Here is a 23326-nt window from a genome sequence, read left to right as displayed (position 1 = left end):
GTTTGTGTTGCTGACTTGTCTGTTAACACTGGGAACAACGGTTGCTGTTCCTCTTGCCATCAGTTTCTGCTTTGACTCTTTAGTACTTCAACTCTTGTTAAAGCTGTAATTTGTATGGCATGTTCTGCAAAGCCACTACAAACTAGTACCACAAAAAAGCAGAAGAGCTATGCCACTCCCGAAGATCTCGAAGGCAGTTCTAATCTGAAACTGCCTCAAGTTAAGCTGGTGTTGCTGCTCGAGGGGATTTCTGTTTTTTTTTTAAAGACTCTGCAAATGGAGCTAGGCTCCTAAAGCTGCAACCTGGACTTCTCATGCAGTGCTGAGGTGATGAGTTTCACAAGTGTGGTTAGGTCATCAGCACTACATCATACAGGCTTTCAAGAAACTGCCTTGTGCTGCATTGCATATTCCTTGGCTGGTGCCAACCAATAAACATAGTACAATGCAATGGGACTCCAGCAAGTACGTTATGTTAGACATAACGTTTGGTATTTAGAAGCTTGAGTTTAATGAGGTCATTGGGGAGGGGCAAGTTCTAAGCATTGTGCCCTGGTTCTGACAAGCCTTGACCTAATTTCCTATTTCTATGTGTTCCTACCTGTTTCATAACCAGTAATTGATCTGTTTCCCAATGAAATAGTTTACATATGCCAAAAGTGTGTTGGCTTTTCTGTGGTAAGGCAAAAGGACAACTGTTTTTGGTTGTAGGGGTATCTTTTGGGTATCTAAACCAGCCTGCTTCCTGCAAGCTAATTCCAGGTAGTTTGTTCTGCAAGTTCCTCTGCCTTCCGAAGGCAACTGTGTTCATGTTGAAGTGGTAGTTTTCTGGGTCAGGAGAGGAGATCTATGCTTGGCTGGTGGGATAGAGTGGTGGGTACATCTCTTTTGCCAGCTGATGAGTTATGTGGCCTTCTGGCAGTTGCTTCAAACTGGTGTTTTTGCATGTCACTTTACTAGACTGATGTGCTCATATACTTGTAATACATTCTGAATTCTTTCTCACATGAAACTGAGGGATTGGGTATGAAAATAAACTGCTTCAGTACTGCTTACAACAATTCCTGATGGCCCAATATGCTCCAAGGCTTCTGTTTTTTTCTACACCCCAGCTGCTCCACTAAAACTGTTCTTGAGCCAGCACTTGCTAGATCATGTTACACTCTACTCTTGAGTATCTCCCTGTTGAAGTAGTAACAGAGAAAGGAAATAGGTGCCACTTCTCTCCTGTGGTTGGAATCTTTAATTATGAAAGGAAATGTGCCTTTCAACAATACTTCACAGTGATTTATGTGCCCTTGTTGCAGCTCCTAGGTGACTAGTGGCACATACAAAATCGGTGAGGCATTTGTCTTGCACATCTGTCATTGTGTTGTGACATAGAATGCCAAAAATCATTTCAAATTACGGTTATCTGAAAAAGACTGCAGAGGAGACTAGTGCTTTCCATGTTAGTGAAAGCGGGCACTTGTCAAAACAATTTTCTTGGGCAGTGAGGGAAGAGATCTTGTTCCCCCTGCATGCCCCAGCCCAGGGGCTAGGCAGGAGCTACTTTGTTTCTTGCCAACAGGAATTCATTCTGTGGGAAGCAGCCTGGCCAGAGTGAGACCGTGCCTGCCCTTACCTTCTTGTGCCCCAGGAATGAATATACTGTTGCTATAGTAATGAGTGTGACATCAAAATAGATGTGGTCTTCTGGCTTGTGAGGAGTTGCACAGTTAAAAAACGTGTGTACATCAGTACTGACTTGCAGTTTGGTGCATGGATGACGGAAATGATCAGAAGGTAAACCTTTCCGTCTTGGTGATGCTCAAACATTGACAGGTTTCAGTGTGCTTTAGGTAGTCTCTCCAAGTCCTCACTGGCAAAAATTCTTATTCAGTAGTAGTGTACCAAAACTAAGGACTTCAAAGCAGGTGGATTTTAAAATGTATGTCTTGTGACTAAAATCTATTTTAGAAGACCTGTGTAATATGTAAAACATTGTTAAAATATCTTCCAATCAGAATGTTGGGATCTAACAATCCCAGTGGCAAAAGATGCTAAAGACAGACTTTTCCAGCTGGACGGTGAAATGATGTCTCAAATCTTCGACTGAAGTCATTACCTCCTTTGAAAACTAATTTCTCTGTTAGGGGAGAATTAAGGTGAAACGCAGGTTCTCTCCAGTACTACTTGCCATAGGAACGTATCAGCGTTTTGAGTTGTTCCCTGCATTACACTGAGTAGTCAGGCCTTAGATCTTGTAGATGGGTTATGGTGATTTTGCTTTGGCACAGAGTGCAGAGCTCCCGTCTTGTTTGCCAGCTTTTTGCTGAAATACATTTTGGGAAGTAAGGACACCGTTACCAAAAATTCTCTTCCTCAGCTACCCATTGTAGCAGGTTCAGTCTTTGTTTCTCACGTTTTGTTACTGTTCTAACAGTAGATAAAAAAGTGTTGTGTAGCACAACAATGGAGTTTAGGAAAGGCTGGGTGTCCAAGTAAGAAAGACATTCATTTTTTTTCAGGGCTCTCTCACCCTCCAGTGAGGCTTACGGTGCAGGACTGCCTGGGGTTTACAAGTTCATTTCTTCTAAGCAGAAATGCACAACGCAGTTCAGCAAAGAGTTGTGTACAGATACTGAAACACGTTTCTCCTTATTTGAGTGGCAGGAAAGGAGCTAACCACTCTTAAGTGACTGCAATAAAACTTGGCACAGCGTGGTGTTAGGCTCTCTCCTCGCCTCCTGGCTTAGAGTGCAAACTGCTGACGATTGGAGGTTTCATTAAAGTTCATCAGAACAGTTTCCTATTGATAATAGTCTTTTTGAAATCACACCAGGGTTAAGGCATTGGGATACTGAATTCAGAAGTACTTGATTCTGCTGCTCTCTGGAATGAAACCTGCTCCGTATGTGTGTTGGGTTTTTGAACCTCAGGAGCTAACATGCTGGTGCCCCTGTTGCTCTAGTGAAAGGCTCCCACCATTGCGTGCCATGCAGTCTAAATTTTGGATGGCAGCAGGAAAGAAAAATAGCTTTTATTGTCCTAGAAACTGCAACAGTCAAGTGAACCTGGTGGATTTCCAAATGTAACAAGGAAAGGGGCAGAAAAAATACACGGGTAAATTCCGTGCTGTGATGAATGAAGGAAGGAACTGCATTGGTTTTTGAGATAAAAATGCATCTATAATGTGCTATGGATAGCCCACATGCATAAGCACTGTTACTGTAGCATTCACGGCCAACAACGCGTCTTGTCAATGAAGAGTTTTCTCAGGTATTTTGCATTTGTTTACAGCTAACTATGAAATGTTCGTTTATTCATGTTTGCCTTGGCAAACGGATCATTTCAGATGGCTGCCTGCCTGTGTGTAAATTAAACTTTTAGCAGGATTTGCTTAATAGTGAGGGCACCCTAAAGAAAGAGTGACCTGTATTTCTGTCCTGTTTGAATGTTGCTGATACTTCATTATGTGGTGATCTTGTTTAAATGTTCTTTATTTTCAACAAGCAAACCTTACCTGGGAAACATCTGACTAAGTCATACTGGACAATGAAAAGTGATTTCAGACAAAGATTTGGGTTTTTTCCAGCAATTTACATAAAACGTATTTTTTAAAAATTAAGGCTAAAAAAAGAACTGGTAAATAAAACTCCACCCGAAGTATGGCTGGTCCAAGGAGGAGCAGATGTAATTGTATCAGAGGAGCGTTCAGTATCCTTAGCGGCAGCGGTGTGAAGAGGAGACGGAGACGCGCGCTCTTTCGTACCAAGGTGCTGTTTCGATGGGGCGATGAGGACGGGGAGGGTGTGGGGCAGAGGGTGTTTGGCTTTCCACTCACTTCACAGGGTCCTCCGGATTGGACCCTTAGCCAAACATTTCACTATTAGTGCTTTAAAATACATGTGTGTGTATTTTATGGTATGCTTTCCAAGTATATTGTGCGATGCTATTTTTTTTCTCTTGTAAAGGATATTGTTGAGTTGCCTTTCTGTATTAGAAAAAAAAAAAATCCTAAAAATTTTTTAAATAAAAAAAAACCTTTTTTTTTTTTTTTTTTTTTTGGAGGAGAGGCTTTTTAAAGTACTGTTTCTCTAGTTTCTCCCACCCAGATACCTCAGTGATTCCTGTGGTGGGAAATGGACCTGGCAGCACAGAACTCATCTCGCTCATTTGGAGTAATTTTATTTTAGGTTTTAGATGTTTATTGTGGTTGCTCAGAAGACGGATCACTTCACACAGACTGCAGTATGAATTTCAGTAGTGGTAAACATCAGAAAGGAATTCAACCTCCACTGGTGCTCAGCATGCCACAGGCAGTAGATTTGGGAGATGTTTTCCATTTAGAAGATCCACAACTTGTTCTTACACCTGGAAACCCAGTCCTGCCAGATACAGAGTCCCACTGTGATACTTCTGTGGAACCGGAAGAGTATTTTCAAACACCAGTGGAAATAATTGGTAAGGAGACAGCTGCTTTTCCATCAGAATTAGTGGAATCGTGTGAACTGTCTCAGAAATCTAGAACTACTGCAGAGTCCGAATGGCCCCAGATGCCTGAATGCCCTTCACCCATGGAGATCGAGCCTTCGAGATCTGTGGGATTTCTGGAGAACTCTAATACAGCTGCTCTGCTGCCAGAGTGGGATGGTGACGTGTGTGAATAAAGAGCAAACATTTCCAATTCTAGAATGCACTGCTGAAAAATCATGGGAAAGAACGTTCATGTGCCCTAAAATAGGTATGGCAATGATGATGATAATAATAATATCCACAATACTTGGTCCTGTCATTAATGTACTGTGAAATTTCTGAAGTTATCCTAAAGTTCCTTTGTGTAGTGGTTGAAGTTGTGTCGTAGAATTAAAGCTTCAAAATCATCATTGTTATGGATAGGGCTGGGTCCTGCTTACTTCATGAAATCCTGTGGTAGATCCATGCTGAATCTAGACACCCAGGCAACTACAACTAAGGGCCTTGAAAGATTTAGATGACTAAGAAGGACAAAGTCCATCTCACTGTCCCAGTTACTGCTGTCTCTCTTAGGATCTTAAAAGAACCAGTGGTTGATGGGGTTGGAAGGTCAAGGTTCTGGGAAGAGCCACCCCATCCTTCAGACTTCCGACGTTTTTTGTAGGAAAATGGGATGTCGTGGTTTAGCCCCAGCTGGCAACTAAGCACAACGCAGCCGCTCGCTCACTCCCCCTCCCACAGTGGGGTGGGGGAGAGAATTAGGAAAAAAACCTCATGGGTTGAGATAAACACAGTTTAATAGGACAGAAAGAAAGAAGGGAACAACAATGATAATACCAACAAAGGAATGTACAAGAACAAGTGATGCCCAATACAGCGATTGCTCACCACCCGGCGATTGACAGCCCGTCCCCGAGCAGCGATTTCCGCCCCCCGGCCAACTCCAGTTTATGTACTGGGCATGACGTCGTATGGTAGGGAATATCCCTTTGGCCAGCCTGGGTCAGCTGTCCCGGCTGTGTCCCCTCCCAGCTCCCCGTGCACCCCCAGCCTGCTCGCTGGCAGCCCAGCACGAGAAGCTGGACTGTCCTTGACTCCTTAGCAACAACCCAAAACATCAGCACATTATCAACAGTTTCTCATCCCAAATCCAAAACACAGTCTCACACTGGCTTCTGTGAAGAAAACCAGCTCTATCCTGGCTGAAACCAGGACACAGGAGCACAGGTTCAGCTAGATATGGAAATACTTTTTTTTTAAATTAAGAGTAATGCAGGGGATGGTGTGGTGATGTATGTATGACTGGGATATTCTTGTTGCTTTCTCTCCCAGGTGGTTACTGAGGCATTTGAGAGTAAGACTATAAAGGCTGTGTGCTGATTATTGCTCATTTTCTTCAGGTTCTTCAGTGGATGAGCTAGAGAGTTTGCCATGATAATCCCTCCTGGAGTTAATAATTTAAACGCATTTACTTTTATTTGAACAATTTGGAACAATATGCTTGATTTCAGACATTTTCTAGAATGAAGATAGTAGTTTTGGTCATTACAACATTATATATGTTGAGGCAGGTCTGAAAACGAAGCATTAAGGAATTGGGAGCTCCACCTCTTGGTCCCGTTGGTATTCTGTCCATGTGGTCACAAAAGGTACCTGGCGTTTGACAGTGCCCTGCGAGAAGGGGAGGCATTTTTTATTTTTCTACTGTAAGTTTTGCAAATATGTATGTATACAGCATCTTCATTCCCAAGAGCTCCCAGCTGACATATGAACTATTATTTCCAGCACTCTGACTAAAGGTGGCAGGCTCCATTCCAGAAGCAACGCTGTGCAAAGTGGAAAGGAACCAGGTTCAAATGCAGCGGGTCCTTGTAACCACCTGCCATGGAGCCCCGTCAGTCCCTGCTGTTCTGCTTGAGAGGGGAGCTCGAGATACATTTCCTGACAGTACAGCCAAGCAGAATTTCAGCAACTCCAGGGCCAGGACATTATGAAAAGCTAAGCCAAATGTTAAGTCTATTGCACAAGGCAAATCGCTAAGGGAGGGTCATGCTAGCTCGGTGAAGACACTCCTGGCAGATGCTGACTTAGACTCTTAACACTGTCAGCATGTACTGTAACACTAGTCACCACGTACAGTCTGAAATTTCATTCTGAAATTAGATCCAGAGCAGCAGACGATACAGACTGTAACATTCATTGAATGGAGTCATGAGAATTAAGAGTTTTCTTCCGACTCAGTTTTCCATTAGGCTCCTGTGCTTTTCTTCCAGTCTGCTTTCCAGTGAACAGTAAGCAAGCAAGACAAACCCAAACAAAACAGCCGTGATTCCCATGCATGGTTTGGCCAAAAATGATTTTCAGGCTTTCTTTTTCTGAAAAAATGAGATGATAGATCTGTTGTGTATCCTCATGCCACTTTGGCCTGGCAGAAGAGGTGAATTTTGGGATCCATGGAATATTCATACCTCTAGGTAGAAACAGGGCACATCCATACCGCCTTGTTCCCTGAACACAGCTGTCACCCTGGAGTCCTGTATACCTGTAGGATCCCACTAACCCCAGCCAAACTGAGGGAGGTCTGTAATTTTGAACTGAAAAGCTTTCAAATTTGGGCTGCTGGTAACAAGGCAGTCCCAGCATGAGTCTAGGCTGAGTGCAAACGCTTCACCGGGAGCTTTTCGGTCTCTACTGAGCGTATGTATCAAGCTCACTGCATGGTCACTGGTGAGAGGGCTATGTATGCTCCTGAGGTACAGGGACTTCAAAGGTTTGCTAAAACTTGCTAGCCAGTCAGAGAAGCAGCTTACGGCAAGAACTCAGCTTAGTCCTCGCGCAGCTTACAAAGCCCCTGTTCAGCTTTTGTGCTGTCCACTCTGCCTGTCTGAACAGCAGTATAACCATAATATTTAACAGAAAAGGCTGAGACTGCAAACAAGGGGCTGACTGATGTATTGTATTCCTCAAGTGATGCTAATGCATCCCTGGATGTTCAGTTGGCATGAAATCCACTGGAAGAAGCAAATAAAATAAGCAATATTCATCCCCAGAAGCCATGCACATATCCAGGCAAGTAAGAACTCCACATGTCGTAAAGCAGGTGACTTTCATTAAATAGGCCCCCCAAGTTCAGCAAAACATTAAAGTAAAATTAAAGTGGGGCAGAATGGCTGTTAGAGAAGTCTCCGGAGTAACTTTTGTCCTTCACCTGATAGGAGCAGATCACATCGCACATTGGAAACAGCAATGCCTTTGGTGTGGAAGCACGTGTGGGGATGCTTGGAGCTGCTTTATTCAAATACTTTGCTGTGTTACAGCCTGCAGAGCACACAGAGAAATTGGTCCAGCAGCCAGGCTGTGCCTCATCTGGCGGGCTGGGTGATGTGTGTCAGCCTTCAGTTCGACTCCACATCCCACTTTCTTCAGATGATGCAATTACTGATAAAACAGCTAAGAGGAGGAATGTACAGAGGCTATTAAAAAAAAAAAAAGAAAAAGCATATTTGTCACATATAACTGGGGTTTTAGGAAAGGAAGCCTGCATATGCACACTCTGATTACCTTCCTTGCCTCCTCAGTATCCTAATTACAAGACCTAAGTCTTGTACCTAAGGAACGGAGGCAGCCAAAATGCCTCACTCTTACAGCCTCAAAGGAAAGAAGGGGCCGAGGGACCCTGCTCCAGGGACATTATTATAAAATATTTCATCTTCAGAAAAGCATCAGCCTGTCAAAGAAATATGTGGGTGACTAAAGAGCTGTATTTCAAGTAAAGCAAAATATTTCCTCTCCAGTATTCATGAACAAACTTGGAAGTAAAACAGCAATAGTCCAGCCAGTCTTCAAAAATGAAATTCCCTTTCCAAATGCCAGTATGGCTTCCTGGGTTATTAACACTCTGCCACAGCAAGATGTTTGGGTTTATTTTTGTTTTAAGAAAATTTGGTACCTGGCCGTTTTCCCTGGCCAGCCGTGATGTTTCAAAGGCAGATTATAGAAAACGTGCATTACACCTACATTTTGCAAATGGGGAAACAAGGGCTGAAGTGATTTTTCCAAGGTCAATGGTTCAAGACAAAACGAAAAGAACCGAAGCTGTGTTTCCTAACCTCCAGTTCAGATCTCCAGATGATGCTGCCCCTTATGTGCTAGAGAAAACTAAGGATCTTATCGACTCCTTGTGGTTTCTGTACCACGTAATAGTCTGTATTTTGGATATGGTTCCTCGGGAGTATTCAGAACGGCTGCCTCACTTCTGTACTCATGGGCTGGAGACAGCAAGAACATTTCTTTGTCTCCACACCCTTCTGTTGTGTGTCACAGCGAGAAGACTTCATGAAGATAAGAACGGGATGTTGTTAATGTGGAAACAGCTGTGAATACAGGAATTTCAAGGCTGCCTTAGTTTTCTCTTTTTATTTTTGTGAAGAATTACCAGCCATATATTATCAATAGTAGATGCCATAGCACTTTTCAAGGTGAGCTGTGGGAATGATGAGACTACTGCAGCAGAATTAGTTTGGCCATACTTCCAGTCATATACTGTACTGCATGTACAAGTACATATGAAGTAAAGGTTAAAACCAATTTCTCTTCTGCAAAACAGCTGTAAACTGTACTTTTAATGTCTTTGCTCACAGCTTGATTTTAATAGGAAGTACAGTCTAAAAGATTTCCTACACTGCTCATAGGCAGAAGCATGCAGTGTGAGGCGAGACCTTGCAGTTTCTGTTTCTACTTCCCTCAGCACTCAGGCTCGATTGAATGTTCTTGATTAGAGTTCAGCAGTGGGTTCACCCAAATAGTCAACTGGCTGCAGATCCTCGTTCTCTGATCTGCACTTGCTTCGTCTGATGAACTTAATTTGGCTAAGTATCTTATTTCGATTGTTCCCTATTGCAAATGAAGTAAAAACCCTTTCACCACAATACAATCCCTCCTTGCATTTAAAAAAAAAAAGTTTCACGTGTGAAAGACACGATTCCTAATGTCTAAATTGCACAAGCAATACTGGTGTTGGGCTTCATCGCCATACAGCAATTCCAACAGTACTTGAGGATTAAAATTTAGAGGTAGGCATTTGCCTCCAAAGCCAACTCAGAGTAAGAGGCATCTGCTTAATAGAAAAATCCTATCTTGTTCTGCTCTTGTTTGTGAGCAATCTGTCTTGTCTTTGGCAGCTGGCGGGGCATCAGCAGCAGGAGCAGATGAGCACCTACAGCCACAGAGCCACCGGGCCCAGGTGGTGGCTCTCAGGAGGCAGGGTGACACTGGTCTAAGAGTAAAGGGAGAAAAAAAGCACTAGAAAATGTCACCTGGGCTCTGCAGGCAGGGTGGAAACTTGCTCTTATGGAAGGGCTGTGGCTTTAAGGGAAAAGGTTGATCTTGCTTCAGCTTGGCCTTCAGAGATCAGGATCTCATTCAGGTTTGTTTTCTAAGAGTTCATCTTCTCCTGTCCCCATGCAGAGGAAGTATTATTTGCTTGATTGCTTTGCTTGGTGATGATGCCTTTCAGAAGGAGAGAAGCGTGTTACCTATGTTCTCATCTGGCCACGAAGCCTGGACTTAGGGGAAATTAGAGCTACCTGGAGCTGGCGTAAGGTCTGTGCAGGGTCAAGAGCTTGCTCCAAGAGTGACGAGGAGAGCCAAGGCACCGAGCAGCAGTACAGCAAATGATTGCAATGAACGGCTCAAGCGAGCGTTTCCGTGCCTCTGTAACTCTCGGGCCACCCTCCTTGTTCATACTGCACCAACCAGCTCTGGCTGAAAGCTGCCCTGCCTTGGCAATGGCATTACGTGTGTGCTTTGGAAGCCCAAAATCTTCCTTGGAAATCTGTTGTCTGGCTGTACCTCCGCTGCCTGACCCCTGCCCAGATGGGTGCTGGCAGCAGGTTCATTGTGCACCCCTTGGCCTGGTCTCAACCTTACAGTCACCATTTCATCTGTAATTCCTTGCAGTTCTCTTGAGCCCCAGGTGCTGGGGCCCTGTTGCTAACATCTGTTGCCCGTAAAGCATCAGTAGCTAATTTTGAGCAGGCTTTTGGGGGAGAAATGCCTCCAAGCCATGTGTTTGGATTAAGGATGATGACTGTATGTGCTCATTCAACTCAGCTGGCACTGTGGGCACCAACACGGAGCTCCTTAGCTCGCGCCTCAGTGATGGGAGGTGCTGGGGGATGGTAGGTGAGACTTTTGGCTGCTCTGTTTTTTTTGAAAGCGGTTGCAGAATCCAAAGAGGGGGAATAACCATCAGATGGTCCTGGCCTGGGTAGACAAGGTGAGGACAGGGAAAAGGAGGTGTCTGGGAAGAAAAGATATGTATGGGATAGGCTGTAGCTCAGCTGGTGGTAGAAGTGGGGTGGAAGCCTTGTGAAGTTTGTGAGCTGCTCCCAGTGCAGATGGTCTCGCTGTCACCTCTCCAGTGACTTGCTCCTGTGTCCGTTCGGAGCGACAGCCCACTGCTGGCTCCAGAGATCCTTGTTTCACTGAGGCTTTTATACTCATTTTAAAATTAATCTAAAACAATAGTACTTTCTGCATTGTGCAGGAAGATGCAAGAAAGACAGATAGGAAGGAAATAACAGGAGGAAGAAGAGTTTGATTTGAAAAAGTAAAAAAGAATTAGTTCCTCATTTCCCTATGAAAAGGAGAAGGAGAATGGAGATGTGACTATTAAAGGGTCAAATCAGCTCTACCTTCTTGTGAAAAATAAGCCTGAGTCACAGCTCTCTGGTAAATTGGAAAAAAATACTGTTCCTTGTATTTTAAAACAGCAAAATTGTTGTTCCTTTTCTTAGAGAGTGGTGGCAAGTAAGGGTGATGGTATCTAAGTTCTCCAAACCACACATGGTGGACCGTAAAAGTGATGAAGAGAGATGCTTAGAAAGCATTGTGTGTCTGACCACAACTGTCCATCCAACAGATGGGAGATCATCTGCTGCAGCAAATGGCAGGAGAAAAGGACTTTGAGTGTCCTGGCTGCCTCTGGAGGGAGTAGGTGTTTTTCCCGTTGACTAGGGACTATCTTCCATCAGCCTGAAGGTCATGTGAATGAAACGGGGCTATAGACAGTAAACTGGTGGGAGCGGAGCAGGAGCATCGCATCTCTGGCCACCAGGCCTTGCAAACTCAACTGTAGCTGCGTGTGCATGTCTGCATATACATGCACTTTATATACGTACACTTAGAGAAATGTAATGACTAGAGGACTCAAACTGCTGAGCTGTTTTGTGCATTTTTCCGCTGTGGACTTGCGCACAGTCAGCTCCGGTGAACCCACCACGAAGAGCAGTCCGGGGCCTCCAGCCGTGGCACGAAGTGTTTTCACAGGAGCACTTTTCTCTTTTTTTTTTTCCGTGCTGTGCTCCCATCTTTTTTCAAAAGAGCAAAGCCTCCAGGCTGCGGGAGCCGAGCGGGGCACGTGCGAGAGGTGGGGCGGAGGTGGGGCAGCCAGGGCCCAAGCCTATAAAGCTGGAGGAGGGGGAAGGTGCTGGGAGCAGGATGGCCTCAGCTGAGAAGAGGCAGCGGAGGAGGAAGAGGCGTGGGGCTGGGCAGCCCATGGAGGGTACGGGGAGAAGGGAGCACCTTGTAACAGAGCCCTGTTTGAAGGGCGGTGGGGGGTGGGTGTGCAGGGACCGAATGCCGGGGGAGGGAGGGCTGACCCTCCGCACGGCTTTGCATTTTTCCCTCTCTAGTCTGGCTGGATGTCTTGAGCATAAAGACCTCTTTGAGGGTTCAGAAAACTTGTAGTTGCTTTAAAAGAAAAAAAAAAAAAAGGAAAAAAAATTCACTTTACAGACTATAAGCTGCTTTTTTTTTAAAAAAAAAGTGTTTCCTCATGCTGCATGAAGGACCAGTGAATTGTGCCGGTGTTTTGGTAGAAGACAGTAGCTGCTTCTTGTTTGTATTTAAACAGAAGCTGCCTTTGAGAACGTAACACAGACTTCGTGAAGAAGTGAGCAAGCTTTCTACCATGAAGGGTGTTACCCTGTCTGGGCAATTTATCTATGAGAAGATTTTCTCTAATGTGCTTTCCTGTCCTCTGCCTGTTTTAGTAGATGCTCAGGAAATGAAGGATTCTGTTAAAAGCCCAGACTACATAGAAAGACTGGCACATAAATACATGGTAACTTTTTTCTAATTGCTGCTTCTCTATCTCCCTACTAAAATATAATTTAGAAAGTGTTAGTTGCTTTGTCATTAGGCTGATAGTGCAGGCAGCTGTGCTGGAAAAGTGTGTGAAGAACATGTGTGAATGAATTAATTCAAATGGTATCACCTGCAAAGAAACAAGAAGGGAGAGAGGAAGCTGTTCTGCTCCTGTGCTACCACCTGGGGAATACAGGGGCTATTTGTTTGTAAGGGCTCTGTAGCAAGAACTTCAGAAAAAAAAAAAAAGAGGATGTAGTTTTGGTCATTTATCTGCAGTTACATTTCTGAGATATAGGCCCAGCAAAAGCAAAGAAGCAAAAAAAACCCCTCAGTGCAAATCAAAAACAACTTTACAAAATGTTTTACAGACCTAGGGTTACTGTTCCTAGCAAATGCAAGGCATGGTCTGGATAGTTTCCCACTGTATTTTTTGGGGGGAGGAGGGGAAGACTTCTACTTTTCCCTTATATCTCACTTGCACAACCCAACCAGCACCACAAATGTGGATATTTGGAAAGACAAGCTAGCTTCAGATGGGAAAGCTTTGGAGAAACACACCATCTGCAGTTTGTACTAGAACTTCAGCTTCAACCTGAAGGTGCGGCCACTTCTGCTTTGAGTAGCATTTCTTTCCCTTCCTCCTCTGCAGAAGAAGTGCATAGTAGAGTCGAGTACAGAGTCCGAGTCCGAATCCAGCGCGGAGGTAAGAACCGACTCTCTGAAGCATTCTGATGAGGTTCCCTGATGGGCGTCCAGCTCTGCCTTCAGTCTCAGTAGGGAGAGTCTAAGGCACAGTTGCTGGGGTGGTTGGTTTTGTGACTGTAAAGGAAAGGATGGGGAAAAAAACCCCAAACAACCCCAAACCCAACACTGTTCTGTCCATCAGGCTCTTCTGTTACTAATTTTATCAAAATTGATTCTGGGGGGATGAGGCAGGGAAGTGCCAGTATTTTAGGCAGGCAAATGTAGCATAAGCACTTCTCTGCGAAGTGCTTAAAGCTGAACCGGGTTGTTTCTGGTGGTTGACTTTCAGCAGCTCTGGTCCAGCGGGGTTTCTACAGCTCTGGGTGGAGAAACTACCTTCTGACTGTCCATCTTGGATGAGATTGAGAGAGCAGCTCTGTGGCTGTGGCAGTTGCTTAGGAATATTGGTAACTTCCTGAACATTGTTCTGTCAAACCTGTGCGTTTAATGTTGATGATGGAAGACCTGATTCTGGAGTGGAGAACTAAATACTTAAATTTCTGGGTAAAAGTCTTCAGAACCGATGCTTGCTGCTAGTCCATGTGAATCCCTGTGCTCCGAGGCTTAGGGAAGCTGTCTGCCAGGAACTCTGCCACCACTTCACCTTCCGGAAAGCACAGGGGAAAGCTGCAGTTGTCCGTGGTCTCCTTCTGGGAGAAACAAGGCTGGAAGTCCAGCTGTCTGCTGGGCTGGGTGGAAGAGGGGCTTGCAAAGGTGCCAGCCCGGACAAAGAGCCGGTTGCTCTCACCGAGGGTGCTGAGGCAGGTGCCAGGCTGGGGGACTTCTGGGCTCTTTGGAGAAGTAGAAGCTGCTTTTCTTTGTTGCCCAGCATTATGTGCTGACTTTGCGGGGATGTCTCTGTGTCCTTGAACTAGCACAAGAACGCATGGTCGTGAGTGGGCTTGGGCTTCAGCTACTGCACTAAGGCTTCAGGTTCCTGTAGCGAGGAGGGCGGGTGTGCCAAGCCCTGCTTCGCATCAGCTGTGCTGACTCTGCTCCTTCCCCACTGAAAGCCGGCGCAGCAAGGACTGGCAGCAGTGAAGGATCCTTCCAAGGGAGCAGTTTCATTGCAGTAAACTTCTTCCCCTTTGTGCGACCACTTTCTACCTATGGTTTGTTTTGGCGTTTTTTTTTTTTTTCCCTTAGTAGAGCCAGACTACAAGCACTATTTCAGAACGATGCAATTCTCAAGCATAAATTCATGAAGCTCTTGGTTCAGATCTGAACAAGTCCATGTTTAATCACATGGGGAAAAGAAGCCAGAAACCTCACTGTGGCAGCAGCCATGTTGGGACTGATTGAAAGGACTCGTTTGACTGTGTTAGTTATAGAACTCTCCAAGGGACAGCAAATGTGTAACCCAGCTAACAAGGAAGAATTTCAGATCATATCCATGTAAAAGACCAAAAAGGGACCTGAGTGGGAGGGAAGCTCTATAAATTTCATCTTGTCTACTGTTAGTTAAATAGTGATCTGGTTTACTTTTCTGGTGGCAAGATACACAGTAACTCATTGTTCTCTCTATAGCAGTGTTTTAACTGCAGAAGACTTAACACAGCTCTCCTCAGTTCCTCTCTTTCAGGCCAACTTCACTAGGCCTTTAAAAATTAGACTGAGATACACTTTTTACGATCTTTTAGCAAGGGGAAACATGTGGCTGCTTCTTCTCTAGGATGTTTCTTTACTCTGGTTTTACTTTGGTCAATAATTCATAGGAAGGTGCTTTATAAACCTATGTCAACTTCTCTTAAATAGGTCGTGCCTAGCCCACTTGCTGGAGGACTCAGGAAAGCAAGGGACTCCAGGGGACTGCAAGTAGGTTTATTATGCAGCAGCCTTTTTCTTGATGTAATATAAATAAAGGTGGGAATGTGTGGATAAACAGAAAAACTTCCATAGTAGGTCTGTGACATATGTTGTCGTAAGTGGTTTTAAAGCCTGCTGTATGTTGCCTTTTATATTTTTTTATCAACAAATAAGCATCCATCATATTTAGGGAGACCTTTATTTTAGTTTTTAGATCCTTATGATGGTGATTCAGAAGATGCATCCATTCACTCTGACTGTAGCTTGAATTCTTTAAATAGTGTAAAAGTTGCACCATGGGTGAACAGTGCCCCAAAAGAAATGGCTTTGGAGGATGCCGATACTTTAGAAGATGGAGAGTCCTTCCCTAAACCTCCAGACTGGCTCTGCCCAGAAAAAAATGTCAGTGAAATTCAGACAGTAAGTTACTGTAAAGCACCCCTGGAATGTGCCAGCCAAGAGAAGGATTTCCAGAGAAGCCTGCTGCAGTCATCTGAACTGACTAGAGCCACAGAAGCCTTAACCTCCATGTGGCTGACTCCTGACCCTTCCTTACTGATGAATATTAACTCTTCAGCCTCTGCAGATCTCCTTGCAAGCCCAGGTAACAGTGCCCCACAACTCATACAAGCAGCTGACTGTGATGGCATGATGGCCAAACAGCCCCTAATCAAAAGAAAACAAGGGATTTCCATTCCAGAGGGTGCTAGTGAAAAACTAAGAAGAAAGAAATTCCGTGTAACTTAATCTGAGGTATGAATAAATCACTGGACAAACTGTTCTGAAGAATGAATCTGGTGGAGATTTCTTTTTGCAAATGGTACCTGAATGGAACAAGCTTTAAACAAACTAGCTCAAGCCTGGCACAAATGCAGCTGTACTGGGTACTGCAGGCTTTTGGGATCCACCTGAAAAGAGAGAATCAACTACACAAGCTTGTGTGGCAGCTCAAGTCAAAACCAGTGAAGGTATCACAGCTGAGCTTTGTGTCTGGGGGCTGCTTTGGTGCCTGGGGGCTCTTGAAGCACCAGCCTCACTCCTGTATCCAGGACCTGGAGGTACCTGCCCCATTTCAGTGTAGTATCAGTAAGTTTTTACAAGGGTTTGTTGAGGAGGGAAGGAAGGATGACTGCATAGTTGAAATTAGTTTTCAAGAGTTATAGCTTACCTCACACCTGCCTCATGTCAGTGTTTGGCTCTCCTGTTTGAGGAGGGAAGTAGCTGTTTGGTGAACTTACAGGTTTGCCTCCAAACTGAACTGTAAAGGAATCTAGCTTTTTTTTTTCTTTTTCAACCAGGAAGAAGTTGACTTATGCTATTAGCACTTCTGTTTCTGTTTTGAACAATGTTTTAGGTATACAGCCTCAGCATACCTGCCCATTTAGAACTGACATGGTGAAGGTGAACACATGAGCTAAAAGCACTCTTCTTCCTTAGAACAATCACTTGGGAGCTGCAAGTGGTGTGTGCAGATGGGAGGACAGTTAGCAGGAACTGTATCTCTGATCTCCTTCTCCTATGGGGTAACTTCTTTTACCAGCTTTAGAGGCTGGGTAGTTGATTTATGTGGAACTACTATCTATAAAAGTATACTGATAGCTTGATATATGTTGGTACCAACTACTTGTGAAAGCATTCATTCTGTATGACTGATTTTTAATTTCCAGTTTCTTTCATAAGGTGAAAAGCCACTCAAAATACTGTTTAACTTCTAGCCTTGCACCCTTCCACTAACATCTGCATATTTATTTTAAAGCAACTGTGCTTTCTCCCTTATTCCCAAATTGGAGACAGAGATGGTTTTAATCAGCTTGGAAACCATGTGGCTAGAACAGAAGCTTGTGCCCCAAGACACAAGTGGCTCTGCTTGCCCCGACTTGCCCCAGCATCAAACAATGCTGCAGTTGGGGCCATTTACAACACACAGAGTCCTTAACTCCTTGAAAACAGCCATGAAATTTAACTGAAAAAAAAAACCACAAACAAAAAAAACCCAAACAAACAAAACCCACCACCCTTGCAGCTATAGATTTGTGGATACTGTACTTAGGCCACAGATTTCACTCGAATGCTGGTCGTCAACCACCTCATCTGAGGCTAAATAAAACTGAATTATCCATCTTCAAACTGCAGCCAAGAACCCTGAACTCATCTGTGAGGATTTCACTTAAACCCATTGTTTAACATCACATACTGAAATAAATAATCCACTAGGAAAAAAAAAATACAGGAGCAGTCAGGAGAGAAAGAAGTTGAAAGGTAAGCCACAAGGGACAGTATTTACTCAGACATTCAAAGTCTGCTTATTTTGTATGAGAATCCAACGGTAGGTTAATTTCTGAACTGAAAATGTACCTTGTGTTAATTCAGGCCTAATGCAGAAGTTAGTTAACATATGAAGAGCCGAATAGTTTGGGAAGCTCTAGCTAGTTCAAGCATACCTGAGATGATCTTAGTCTCATCATTTGTACTTGCTAACAGGTGGAAGTGGTTTAACTGAAGCTTTTTATAGTAGCTGTAAGGTGGTACCACAGCCCAGGAAGGAGTAACTGAAAGGTGCATGTTCAGCTGAGCTGCTAGTCACTACAACTTGTACATACTTCAGCTAGTATTTCACGCTGCAACTGGTATCCAGAGTATGCTGCTATCAGTAGGAGGCCTGCTTCCTTACTGTATTTCAAATGATCCTGGAGAAAGTGTCAGTGTAAAACCAGATACTAATATTCTGGTGATGGAAAGGAAAGCACTCCTAGAAGCTGAAACGGAACAAGGACATTATGGTTAAAACCAATCTTGGATGATACATGAAGGTCCCATCTCTGTTCATCAAAATTGGATGCAAACTAAAAGCAGCAGACAAAGATTACATGATGCACTGCTCTAGGATTGATTCTTTTTAGGAGAACAAAACCAGAGAAGACAGTTCAACCTATGCAGATTAACTATAGGAGCTACAAAACAGCATGGAGAGGGTAGACAGCAGAATTGTCTATTTTAGTAACTCGTAGGCATCAACTGAAACAAGCATGTGAGGCAGGAAGAGGTAAATAATCTTCTGCCCAACACAGACCTGTGCTGTAGAACCACTTATCTATTAGAGTTGATGCAGGTTCAGAAAGTCACTGCTTTCATAGGAGAAATCGCCAGAAGGAAGGAGCTCCCAAGACTTCTGTTTTGAAACTGAAAAGCTATGCACCTGTGTTCTGCACACACATCCTTGAACACCTGGTATTAGCTGCTGTTGGAGAGGATACTTCTTCTGACAGAAATGCCTACCCAACGAACTCAGGATCAGAGAAAGCAAGTGAACACCCAAACCATTACAGCAACCCAAGCAATTAGCAGGAACTCTCAGCTCCTGTAATTTGGTAACAGTTGTGGTAACAGTTGATGACATGTAAGTCTGAAATAAGATTGTAACTAACTCCTTGTTTAAGCATTAAATACTGTCCTCCTTCCTCATTACTGACAGGAAACTGCAGCCTTATTTCACCATAAAAGCAGCTTGAGAGAGAGGAAGCCCTGTGGGTCAATAGGGCAAGAAAGTCTTGTTAGGATACTCCAGCTTCTGAATGCATCTCAGCAGGTTATTTCAAGCAAGAGCCGGTTCACTGCAAGTAATTCATGCAATGTCATCAGATTTCATAGATTCTAAGATTCTTGTTACTAGAGGTTAGCTGAACCAGCTGCCAAGTGAGCTGTGTGAAGATCAACAGTATGCTTGAATATCAACTTATTACTTGTTATTCTCTGGAAAGATCATGGGTACGTTTTTTCCAGACAAAAACAAAAATCATAGTAAGAATTGTATTTCCAATAGAAATAGAGTCAAAAGTCTTGCTACAGATTTTTGCTATAGATTTTATTTCATATAACACGATCCATCAAATATCACGTCTACCAATAACTGTCTAAAAAAAAAAAAGGTCATCCCATTTTCCTTTGAAGAAATGTAGCCCACCAGCTTTCCAATGCACTGCCCCCTTTCTTTCTAGTCAACTTAACACAAATCCAGCTGACAGCCTAACCAGGTTACAAAAGCACGGGTGAACACTACATAGAAGACTGACAATTACTACAGCATTACCAGTCAAAACAAATCTTTTCATTCAGTGCAGAGCACTGCGACACCACGTTCATAGAAGCTACGAGGGTCTTCCTTGGTAGCTATTTCAAAGTCAACGGTGAAAATCAGATCAGCACGAGTGAAGTTCAGATAAACTGGTAAAGTAACCTGGGGAAAAACATAAATATGGAAGAAGAGTTATGTAAGGCTGATGGGGAACATAAGAAGTTTCTGTAGTACTACACAGTTTTTATGAGATGGGATTTTAATCTCTGATAACTCAATATCCAAAACAGGAGAAAAAACCCAGGCCTAATAAATTCACCTAAAGCACAGCCTTCCTTATAGGTATAAATTAAAGTTTTGGCCTGAAGAGTGTTAGTACTTTTGGATGCCTCTCTCTTATCTACTACAAAGAAAGACTTAGTCAACACTAAGTTTGTTTGCTGCTAGCCTGGAATTTAGATACCAACTGACACAGAGTATTAGAACAATTTGATTTGTGGTGCCCAATACAAGTATCCATAAAGCTTTAGGAAAAAAATTACTAGGTAGATCTAATTATGAGAGTTCTCTTGAGTATCATTTTTATCAGTACTTACAACATTTGCTTTTTTATCAGCATTTGTCTGCTTGATCCAGCGAAGCTGTGTAATGGGCAGTACAGTTGAAATAGCATTTGAAAGCGACAGCTTGTTATTACTGCAGGTAGCTCCCTGAAGCTTCAGGCCTGTAAATTGAAATACACTTTAGAGTTCTATGAGCTTTCATACATTCAGGCAAAGATTGTCTCCCTGTGTTTCATTTAAGGGCTGTCTCAGTCAACTAAACGAGAGGTAAGTATTTCACACTGCAAAATAAAGAGCTTGTAGCAGATACATTAGCCAATTCCACTTAAATATATACTGACCTGAGTCTTGAGCTGTAATAGCCTTTTAAGTACTTCCCTACTCTACTAAATCAAACTGATCTTTAAACCACTTCAGAAAGTGTGTATTAACTTTTGCAATGATACGATCTTCATTTGATACAGCCCATTTAATAGCAGAAGCTTATGAAAATATTTTAGAGCAAGGACCTCCTTTCTGGTAAGTTTACCTGTCACTCCAAAACTGCATGCATCCAATACCGCATTCTGTGTAGTTGTAACATTGACCTCCAGACAGAGTTCTTCAAGGGACCAACTGTTTGCTTGGGCAACATATTGTCTTGTAGCAGTAATATATGCTTCTGGTACAAACAGGCCACCAAGGCACACATGGATGTTCTATTTGAGGGAGAAAACAATTTTAAAAAAGGATATCAGCTGCAGTATTAATTAATGAGTATCATAAATATTACTTCATCCATTTATATCAAAATTTTCCTGCTGCTACTGGAACACTGTGTAACTGCTTTTTGCTCTAAGGCTACATCTTCTGTCATTCTAAAATACTAAGTCTCCCTCTAATCTGTGTGAACAGGTAGCCTGCCAAACCCCTCCATTTTGAGATCAGGAGATACTCAACAGTATTTACAAGCACATTTCAGAGAACATCAACTGAAGTTGTTTTGCCTGAGGAACTATTCAGAAGTCTTGATGTGAAGACTCCGTGCAGCAGTTACACAGCTCCACCTGAATTAGATATAACCTCTACAAAAGGTCAGCACAAGGTACCTTTAGTTCTTTTGCTCCACCAGAAGCAGCTGCCTGGGAAATACTCTGCAGCTGTTTAATGCGCTCACTGAAGTCGGACACCCACTGAATAACGGTCATACCAGCTGGCACTGTGTAATGAGACCAGCTACGAGGCAAAATACCTATGAAAAATGGGGTTAGAATTAAGTTTTGTTTGCATACGAGTTGTAATTACACACTACTTTGACACTTCACTTTTTCTCCCAACAACCATTAAAAACTTGGACCAGTATATCAGCCTCTATCTTAAAAGGCCCCTCAGTAAGTGAGAGCACTTTCAAAGGTTACAAAGCAAATGGCCTCCAGGTCTAGCATTCATCAGAAACCCTTCAACAGCAACTTCAGTTACACACAGCTATATACTGCAGTAATTCATCTTCAAGATTTCGTGAAGATTTGAGTTCTTTAGAAAAAACTGAAGAGGTCAAGTATCTGTGTTTTCGGAAGCCCTTTTGTTCAAAGTAGACAGTAGAACTTCATGTATTACTAGAAGTAGGATGCCTGTGAAAATGCCACATTTATGTGCAATCTTGAAAAAGAAGTTTAGAGAACTTGAATATTTTCTAGGAGATTTTATAGGAGCAGTATTATTCACTTTGTGGTATAAATAACTTTGTTCCACCACAATTCAGAGACTGAAAGAATTGAGAAATATTTCAGCTTAGAAATTAAGCTGCTAATATAAACTGTACAAAAAAAGCCTGATGTTAGCTACCTCAACTTGAAATGCCAAATCAAACCAACTGAGCTCAGCTCAAAAGTATTGCTTGTGTCAAATGGTAAAGTCAAAAAAACATTGCAGGAAAATTGGGATTATGCAGCTGAGCAAAATAGCCTCCAACTTACAGAGTGCAAGAGGCAAAGAAAGCACTGGCAGATGCTAATTTGAATTACCATACCTTTCACCAGTTCATTTATAAGTGTACGCAAATAGTTGGTTTGTTTCTTTTTTCCTTCACACACTTGAACCACATCTGCAAGGTCCTGACGAACATCCTGAAGCAGCTTAGCTCCCATTTTGACTTCTCTCTCAAAGAATCGGAACAAAGGATCCTGATTGTCAAAACATTAAAAATAAGTTGCAGATCAAAGTTCAAGATTCTTGCTGGGAAACTATGACAAAATGCAACCCCCAAATCCTGGCTTGACTGACCAGTGACACTGTGACTACAAGCATTAGACATGAAGATGCAGTCCATGGTGTAGAAAGTGATTGTAGAAACTGTTTTACAACCAACAATCTCCTCTCCCTTTGAGAAGCAAGAAAGTGGAAGTGCGAGTTGAACAATTAATGAAGACTGCCTGCTGCAGCTCCTTCCAGTCAACTCTGGATTTCTTTTAATCAGCAACAAAATGTTCTCACCTACTACCACAGTGTAAGTCTTTAGAAGCAGTTAGGCAATCATGGGCATATTCAACTGGGGAGCTTACTCCTGAGTTAGAGCTTAGGGTACCACTATCCAGATCTCAAAAAAGTTTCCTCCAGCTCTTGCAATTTCTGTTCCCAGTTAGCAGAAGCTGCTGCCCAATCTCCCCTCAGTAACCATCACTAAATTTTAGCAGTAATTAATGTGCACTGGCTCTAAAGGCAACGTCTTAAGTAGCAGTCAGTGTGCTACAGGTACAACAGGAAGCACTTGTTTCTTGCTACCTGATCACAGAGAAGCTTCAGAAGTGGTCCCTGGATAGACAGTTTGCCATTGTATTTCTTCAGATAATCCCCAGAATACATAAACCAACTTTTAAGAGTGTTTCAAGATACCCAGCAGGGCATTACATAGCTATGTCAGTCAGAATCAGCATCGATACAGGTTCCATTGTCCCCTCAACAGTTTAATTGGTACCTGCAAATCACAACGCACTTGTTCCAATGTAACTTGTGCGTTTCCTATACCCATGTTCGACAAAATTTGGTTCTGACCTTAATGTTTTCCACAGTTCGCTTCAGATGGTTTAGAGTTTGCGGGATAAGGTGAAGCCAGTTAGAGGCTGTGGTATGCAGCGTTCTCATCCAGGCTGGGCGACCATCTGATGTAGAATCAGTTCTTGTCTTCTTTTCAGTTTCTGCATAAGCTAGATCATCCTCATCCTCTAGCATCTGCATTTTCAGCATTTTACTGATCATATCTATGCCTAAAACAGAAGGTATGCTCTTAGCCAGAGAAGTAGTGGCATCAAGATGAAAACATTCTACTACATGCAAGAACGAGGGCTTCTCTAGGACTTAGTCCAGATCCAAGATGCAGAACTGTCTAGCTGTAGGTGGCTCCAGAGCTGACAATAAAGCTTTCCGGAATCAAGATGGGAGCTTGAATGTTTAATTCACAAGCTTCTGGTCAGTTTTTGGACCGCCTGAGTGCTTTACCTTGCAGAATTTAAACCCAACTATGTTGAGGAAGGAAAGGAAAGTTATCGACTCTTCA

At 43.1% G+C, this 23326-nt stretch overlaps 1 protein-coding gene across 1 annotated transcript in view; it reads right to left on the bottom strand.

Moving 5' to 3' along the window:
* Positions 1-19006: 19006 nt before the first annotated feature.
* The window catches only part of DYNC1H1 (dynein, cytoplasmic 1, heavy chain 1), a gene marked incomplete at its 5' end in the record, with an annotated part of 45836 nt that continues 41516 nt past the window's right edge, over positions 19007-23326 (bottom strand). Inside the window, 6 exon segments of the mRNA XM_010294272.1 lie at positions 19007-19393; positions 19828-19955; positions 20324-20492; positions 20883-21025; positions 21803-21956; positions 22825-23036. Of these exon segments, the coding sequence (XP_010292574.1) occupies positions 19265-19393; positions 19828-19955; positions 20324-20492; positions 20883-21025; positions 21803-21956; positions 22825-23036 (935 nt within the window).

Source organism: Phaethon lepturus, unplaced genomic scaffold (assembly GCF_000687285.1).
Source record: "Phaethon lepturus isolate BGI_N335 unplaced genomic scaffold, ASM68728v1 scaffold319, whole genome shotgun sequence".
Taxonomy (NCBI): domain Eukaryota; kingdom Metazoa; phylum Chordata; class Aves; order Phaethontiformes; family Phaethontidae; genus Phaethon; species Phaethon lepturus.
This window is presented reverse-complemented; position numbering and strand designations above follow the sequence as displayed.